The sequence below is a fragment of the Montipora capricornis genome, chromosome 4 (assembly GCF_036669925.1).
Source record: "Montipora capricornis isolate CH-2021 chromosome 4, ASM3666992v2, whole genome shotgun sequence".
In the NCBI taxonomy this organism is placed as follows: Eukaryota; Metazoa; Cnidaria; class Anthozoa; order Scleractinia; family Acroporidae; genus Montipora; species Montipora capricornis.
In genome coordinates, this window is record NC_090886.1 from 48,512,255 (window position 1) to 48,520,636 (window position 8,382).

An 8,382-nucleotide genomic window follows, 5' to 3' on the forward strand; every position below is an offset into this window, starting at 1 on the left:
CACCAATAGCGTAGCTCTCACTCCACTATAAAAACTACACACAACCCAAAATTCCTCGATTCGCTCTGACGAAGGGGTAATGCTCGAAAACTTCAGATCGGCAATTTTCTTTAAAATTGGATTTTTCGGTTAAAGTAATGATCAAAATGGGATATCTAATGTAAAAAAGAAATTATTAAAAAAAGGTTAAATATTGGCGGAGAAATGGCGGGTTTACGTTTTGGTCGGTGGAAAAATTTACCCGTTTGATTGACAGTCTTAGCGCTGTTTTCTCGAATCAATCTTTTCACTTGAAGCGGACACTTTAAAGAGCTAAAACTGAAAGGAAATCTGTCCGATTACCCCCAAATTTTGACAGTGGCTAGATTAACATATAAACAGCAAACACATGTCTGCGAAATTTTATTTCAAAATATTTTTTCTCTGAGAGCGATTTTTGAACGAACACTTCACATTTTTTAATACTATTTTGAAAACGTTCTGTAACTTTTCACTGTAACTGAGTATGGCAAAACGCAGACACATTTTTTTATCCCTTTGGGTCGGGAAACGGAGGAACGAAATAAAATAGCGAAATGCAAAATTTGCTTTGACTTGCAGCTTTGAATCGGACGTTCGCTTTTAGAGGTCGTGAAAAATTCGACAATTCATTTAATTTCAAAATTCTTGATTTGATGTGATAGCCAGCTAAATAAGCTTTAATTTGATATAGCGGTTTAGGTACCTACAGTTTATACCGGACGCGCTACATCGCTCAGACGCGAGACACCCCTGAAGGTATACGGTAACCTTAATTTAACTCGGTCGATAAAACCAAACTTTTGTCTCTAATTTTGAGGCTGCGTCCCCCAAAATCATATAAACACATAAAATTTTATCAGATTTGGGGCAACTGGAAAATCCTGTCACGCACCTACTCTAGTTGAGGCGAAAATCACTTTGTTTGCCTATCTTCATGAATATTACAGAAATCGAAATTCCGGAATGGCCTATATCATTTTTCAATTACCTCTCGCAACCCTTATACAAGTGAAAGTGTTATAAACAAAATAACTGAACTGAAAACAGAAAAAATCGAAAACGAAAATTAATATTCTGAAATAAAATGGGAAGCAATTTCTTGAATTAGATAGGAAAGGATATGTTAGCAAAAAAATGAATTTTGAAGTTGGTAGCTGAAACATTACACATAGAAACATTAGTCAATAAATGGAAATACTTATGAGCATTTAGTTTTTATGTGGTATTTGTAAAATAGTTGAAAACTGAAACGCAGGTTGAAGCAAGGTAGAACTGTCAGTGGATAATAGGTACTGGGTGCATTTTCATTTTCATATGCCAAAACGGCTGAAAATACTTAACAATTATTTGCCGAAGGCGAAGTGAATATCGGTGAATATTAAAAAGCCGAGACGAAGTAGAGGGCGAAGAACAACAGAAACCAACATTTGACCTGATTTGCGATTGATTGTTGATTTCGTTTTACAGTGTCCCCAATTAGTGTTCCAGCTCTAGAATGACTAGACACAAACAAAAGGCTAAACAATTGAAACAATGACTTAGACTTAAAAACAATAGAAGCTGCTTACAATACCAAACAATAGCAGGTTACGAGACACTACTAAATAAAGTTTCTTTCCTTTTTTTCTTTTCCGAAACGAAGAAAAAACCGAGACGAAGTCTCGAAGTCTCGAAGTCTAAAATCGAGACGAAGTCGAAGTCAAGTATAATTACATAGGTGATTATTTGAAAAATATGCCTTTTCATTAAAACAATTAATTTCTTTGTCTGTCATCTCGACTAAATGGCTTGGGGCCATTTTGAAAACAACCGCTTAGGTGATTATCTTCAAGTGCAACCAATCAGTTCAGAGGATTTTTCAAAGTTGCTGTTTGTCTCGTTTTCGAAATGAGTCTTGGTGCTCAACTATTGAAAGGGAAATGAGTTTGATTTGCATAAGAATACGCATCATTTCCATTTGAATGGTTGTGAACCAGGACTCGCTTTGAAACTGAGGCATGCAGCAACTCGGAAATGGGCTAATATGCTAAATCCATGTTATTCCCAGCACTTCGTCGGTTCGTATTGGGAAAAATTGTGCTTGCTGAATCGATTGTGAGTACTCTCGAGTACTCATTTCCAGTTAACTCTCGATATCCTTATAGGAGTTACAGCAGTAAAAGTGTTATTGACAATATATATAACTGCACTGAAAACCGAAAAAAAAAAAAAACGAAACAAAGTTGTTCATGACGTCAGGTAAACCGAGCAGCTGTCCTAATTATCGCACCTGGTATAATGAATCGCAATACAATCAAATGCAAGGATTTGGGTTCCGGACTGCTGCCTAAAATAACGCAACAATTTACTTTCGCACCTCATAAAACTTAACAATTTTCATATTCGAAAAACTATAAATGATAGGCTCTTCGTTTTATTTCACGAGACCAACGCGGAAGCTGAACAGCAGTAACCCAAGTCATTTCTCTTGAAAGAAAAGCATATCGAATGACGGAACCGAGGCGGGGCTCCTCTAGAAGATCTCAAAAGCTTGTAGCTGTTAATTAAGAGCACGCCGAGATGTTTACCCATACCATAACTGAATTCTTAGGCCACATCATCTTCAACTTTACTCGAAGTGTCGCTGAGAACTATGAGTTCGTCGAAAACGCGAATGTTTCAGACTTGGTTGGCTACAATGCCTTGGAAGACACCGGCAAAGAATGGTATTCTCAACCCTCAGATGATGAAGTCATTTTCCAAGAGTACAGCAATAGCGACGCTACTGCTCTGGATTATCTAACAACCCGCCACTTTGTCCACGCCAAATTTACAAACGCTTCTTCGACACAAGACAACACTAAAGAAATAGAAGGAGAATCTAAAGCAAATGACATGGCATGGAAACGCCTTAGACCATCGATCACCACTTCAGTCAGGAATTCACTGTATTTTGGCTTTTTAATATCCGTTGTAAGTGCATCTGTGGTTGGTGTGGCATCATTTACTGTTTATTACTTCAGTTTTCAAACGCAACTCAACTGTGAAATGCATTCTAGAGAAAAGATACCCATTGAGTTGCAATGGGTGATCACACTCTCAGAGATTATCTCTGTTGGCTTTCTTTACTTTTGGTTTTTCCTCAGCATTATCTTTTACTTTTGCCCCTTTCAGCTGTCAGGCGTCAAACGAAGACTCTTCCTTCTCAGCGTACTGTTTTTCCTTTTGGATTCTGTTTATCGCATTGCCATGCAAGTTTGTGGTGTTTCTCATTCAAAGCTCACGGTCTTAGAGCGCATTCCTCCTGAAGTCATATTTTGTCTTTCCTCCTGCAGTCAGATTTACATAATGAAGAGACATTTTTGCACAGCATCTCTGATTAAGCAAGTCAAGTTTGTGCTTCTTTTTATTGCTCCATCTGCTCTAACACTATCTATCGCAATTCTAGTTGCTTATTCTATATACCCTGCCTACAACAAGCAAGATGCGTCCGGCAAGCTTTTAATTGCTGTGTTTTCACCTCTCATAGTCTTTATCCTAAAAGGAGTCTGCCGTATCTGCATACAGCGGCTTTGGTGCCAAATTAGTCATCCGGGAACTTCATTTGTGCTGTTGTCGCCTATGTATTGTGGGTCAGCAATAATGCTGAGACTTCTACAAGCCGATCTGCAGAGTCTGGAGTCCATTGCCCTGATCGGAACGATTCATGGGATTGCAGAAGTCATTGATCGCACTATGATGGCTGTGATTGACCATATTTGTCACCAGGCCTTTGCAGACAGAAGGATTTCATGGGGAGGATTTCGCACCCCTCGCCGCGAGAGACTCGCCACAGACATCTCCATCATGAGCATGCTGTACGAATCAAGTGCCGTCATCACAGTGAATACATTTTTGCATTTGTATCAATATTTTTACACCTACGACAACTCTCCTTTGAAACTCCTGCAGTCATTTGCTGTAACTACTTCGGTTCCACTTGGAATTGAATGGATTTTTACAAGCATTTCAATTTTTATCGAGACTCGCTACAAAAATTTGCCAGTAATAGCTGTCTGGCGAAACAGGTGGAAAAGACATTTGGCGGTGGCTTTTATTAACGCCGTGATGGTTTCCATTTGGACAACTTCGAGCCTGTTAATCGCTGTAGAAGGACGTTTTAAAGACAGTGTCAAAGATCACTGTGACATGCCATTCAACTTGTGAGGATTTTTAGTAGGTGTGGATAAGGGTACGCCCTATACCCCATTTGGCCAAAACGCCTTGGTATCGTTGACGTGGAGTCAAAAATGCTAATTTTGTAGTTAACGTTAAAAAAATCAACTAAAGAAATGTAAAAAAGGGCCGGCACTTGCTGAGATGTCGGTGAATTGCTAGTTGGTCCAGCACACTTTGTTATAAACTTTGTCATAATTATCGCACGCTTTTCAATGTTAAAGGAACACACATGTCCAATATACATGAACTGAGTCGGGTCGTCAATTTCTGTTGACGGCCCGACTCACCGGATGTCGGATCGTGAAGTTTAAAAAGGAAGTAAGATTTACTGCCGGAAGTCGAACTGCCTGAGGCAGCTTCAACTATCTCGACGGATCGTGACGATCCGATCAGGTCGTGACGACCCGTCATTTGAAAAGTCGACCCGACTTTTGGAAGTGTCAGGTGGTGAGAGAAAGAAAAACTTCGATGAACAAAGGAGGCTGTGCTGCTCAAAAATGTTGTATGCTTCGTTCTCAAAGAGTAGCCACTAAAATATCGATATACGCGTAGAAAATTATAAACATCGACCAGAATAGCATTCACAAATGTTGCGAATATGTGTCCTTAATACCCTGACAACACGCCGTTCAGAAACAGAAATAATGACTGACTATAATAGCGCTCCGAAATGTTGAATGACTCGTTCTTAAAGCGTAGCTATGAAGTGTCAGGTGGTGAGAGAACGAAGAACTTCGATGAACAACGGAGGCTTTGCTGCTCAAAAATGTTGTATGCTTCGTTCTCAAAGAGTAGCGACTAAAATATGGATATACGCATAGAAAACTATAAAAATCGACCAGAATAGCATTCACAAATGTTGCGAATGTGTCCTTAATATCCTTATACCATGTTGTCCAGAAACAGCAATACTGATTGACTGTAATAGCGCTCCGAAATGTTGAATGGTTCGTTCTTAAAGCGTCGCGAAATCACTGGACACTTCCTCAAAACATATAGTGACGAAAATATCGATATACGCATAGAAAATTATAAACATCGTCCACAACAGCAATCACAAATGTTGCGAATGTGTCCTTAATACCCTGACAACACGCCGTTCAGAAACAGAAATAATGACTGACTGTAATAGCGCTCCGAATTGTTGAATGCCTCGTTCTTAAAGCGTAGCTATGGAAGTGTCAGGTGGTGAGAGAACGAAGAACTTCGATGAACAAAGGAGGCTTTGCTGCTCAAAAATGTTGTATGCTTCGTTCTCAAAGAGTAGCGACTAAAATATGGATATACGCATAGAAAACTGTAAAAATCGACCAGAATAGCATTCACAAATGTTGCGAATGTGTCCTTAATATCCTTATACCATGTTGTTCAGAAACAGCAATAATGACTGACGGTAATAGCGCTCCGAAATGTTGAATGCTTCGTTCTTAAAGCGTCGCGAAATTGCCGTACACTTCCTCCAAACATCCAAGCGTAGCAAAAATCGCAGCAAGCTTCCTAAAAGCATCAAAAAATGGTGAATGGTTCGTTCGTTCGTAGCGAAATTAATACCCAGACAACATGCTGTTCAGAAACAGGGATAATGATCGTTCATAAATGCGAGGATCATAGCTTAACTTGAAAACAGTTACTGTTTATTAATTTATTAATTTAAAGAACGACAACTCCTATGATACTGCAACGAGAAAGTGGCTGCTAACACGGAAACAAAAATGCTGGGCAAATTCTTTCCCAAAAACTCCATCCTTAATTCACACAGATCTAGAAGCAATGATATTTGCAAAATCATTACTTCCTATCTGAGAACAAAGTGACGATTATAGCAGCATTTTTAGTTGCTTTCAGCTTAACAAAGTCACCAGCACCAACACGGTATCCTAATGACTTGCGGTTCTATCTTTAATTTGGAAAGTCAGACTTAAAATTCTACTACCTTACTCTATCATGTACGAATTCTAAGAGTTACGTTGAAAAAACCCCTTCCACACCAGCACTCATTAAAACTCTTACGCCCAAAAAATGTACAAACAACGGCCCGCATTTTCCACCCCACGTCCGGCGTCAAGAAATTATGCATTCACGTTGCAGAAAATCCACAAATAAACCGTAAACCAGCACTATTGCTAAAAAACAGACTGAACAGACAAAAGCAAATAAAGAACTTCAAAACTATTGCCCAGTATTAATCACCTAAACGCGTCGAAGTCGTTATCAGATTTAATCTCTTCATGAAAAACGGAATGATGCTGATCTGTTGGAAGAACGCAGCATAACAAGTTTTACGTCCTTTAAATCAGTATACCCCAAACGGCAACCTCGCGTTGTCGCTGCATGCTTCACGGTCACACGTTTCATAAAAACCCCTAATAAAGTATATATTTTCTGGAAGCTTAGGAATTGTAGATTCCGATTATTAGTTGATTTAAGGCAAGAAATAAAAACCTTTCCTAAAATAGCCCTCATTTTTCAAAAGTATATAGTTTCACAAGTTGAGTTCGTTTCCGGTCAGAATTTAACCGGAAACTACGTTTTCTTCACACCTTGATCCAAGAAACAAAATTTTGATTAATTGTCTGGTTTGTTTTGTTTGTTTTTTTTTTTTTTCGCTGTTAAACTTTCAGTTTTTATAAGACACGCAGTAGCTTTTCTTAAATACTCATCACTTTCGAAGGAGGCAACAAATAAAAACTGCCCGACACGGGTTTATTGCCACATTATCGGGCAACATTCTTGCCAAATTTCAGTGAAAACGGATGAAAACTCGCTGTAAACGTGCGCCTCATTCGATGTAATTTGCATTTGCGTGTTGAGAAATGGTCATTTGTGGACAGCTTCTAATTAGAGAATTTATTGATAGAGTCGTTTTTCCTTTCTAACTTTGTCTAGAAGAAACCTTTTTTCGCAAACTTTTTGTTATTAAAAAAACTCTATGAGGTGTACCTGGAAATATCAAAAACTAAAATGGCAAAATTATCAATTTTGGGGTATACCGATACCTTACAACATCACTCTCACGGGACCAAACACAATAACAAACCTACAACACAGTTTTGCCAAATTCATTTCCCTGCCACAATTGTAAGCTCACAACCGCCGTACTTTTTACTATCCTGTGTCTTTAAAATGTTTAATTTGTGTTTCACCTCAGAGGCTAGCGCTTCAATATTACGCGACGATCGCAAACGAGTAACAAATATGAATAACGAAACAACTGTCTCCCGGTGGATTGATATCACCGACTCAAATGACTTCTCGTCCCGAAGTACACGGGTCGTCACGACCCGTCAACATTTTCAGCCGGCCTCAAAGCCTCCAGTATCTTCACAAATACACGATTTTTTGTAAGTCTCTCACCACCTGACATTTCCAACAGTCGGGTCGACTTTTTCAAATGACGGCCCGTCACGAACTAGACGGGTCGTCACGACCCGTCAACGTTTTCAACCGGCCTCACCGCCTCCAGTATCTTCACAAATACAGTAAACACCCGCATATAAGAACACTTTTTTCAGGTTTAAGGCTGATCGTGTTCTTATTTGAGGGGTGCTTAGTGAGAAATCAGCCTTAAAATGTTCTTAAAATTGGTTTCAGAAATACTTTAAATTATATATTACGAGAGGTTTAATTAACATACAATGCTGTTTTCTAATAGATTTTATGTAGCTTGTAATGGTCCTGAATACCATAGTACTTTGATATAAGTTACTTTATTGTATTGTTTCCTCATCCTAATACCCTTTCCCTTTGTATTAAGAACATGTTTTATTTATCAGGCTGAATTTGTTCTTATTTATATGGTACTTTATTGGCCAAATCTCAGCCTGATGTTCTTAATCCACTTGTTCTTATATGCGGGTGTTTACTGTACACGATTTTTTTCTAAGTCTCTCACCACCTGACATTTCCAAAAGTCGGGTCGACTTTTCACAAGACGGCTCGTCACGAACTAGACGGGTCGTCACGACCCGTCAACATTTTCAGCCGGCTTCACCGCCTCCAGTGTCTTCACAAATACATGTTTTTTTCTAAGTCTCTCACCACCTGACATTTCCAAAAGTCGGGTCGACTTTTCACATGACGGCTCGTCACGAACTAGACGGGTCGTCACGACCCGTCAACATTTTCAGCCGGCCTCACCGCCTCCAGTATCTTCACAAATACACG

At 39.1% G+C, this 8,382-nt stretch overlaps 1 protein-coding gene across 1 annotated transcript; it reads left to right on the forward strand.

Moving 5' to 3' along the window:
* Positions 1-2,418: 2,418 nt before the first annotated feature.
* Positions 2,419-4,936, forward strand: LOC138044834 (uncharacterized). The gene has a single exon (XM_068891248.1). The coding sequence runs from the start codon at positions 2,581-2,583 to the stop codon at positions 4,204-4,206; it is 1,626 nt and encodes a 541-aa protein (XP_068747349.1). The 5' UTR covers positions 2,419-2,580; the 3' UTR covers positions 4,207-4,936.
* The last annotated feature ends 3,446 nt before the right edge of the window (positions 4,937-8,382 follow it).

What these genes read in the sequence shown, in the direction of transcription:
- LOC138044834 (XM_068891248.1), top strand. Translation starts at nt 2,581, where the DNA reads ATGTTTACCCATACCATAACTGAATTCTTAGGCCACATCATCTTCAAC.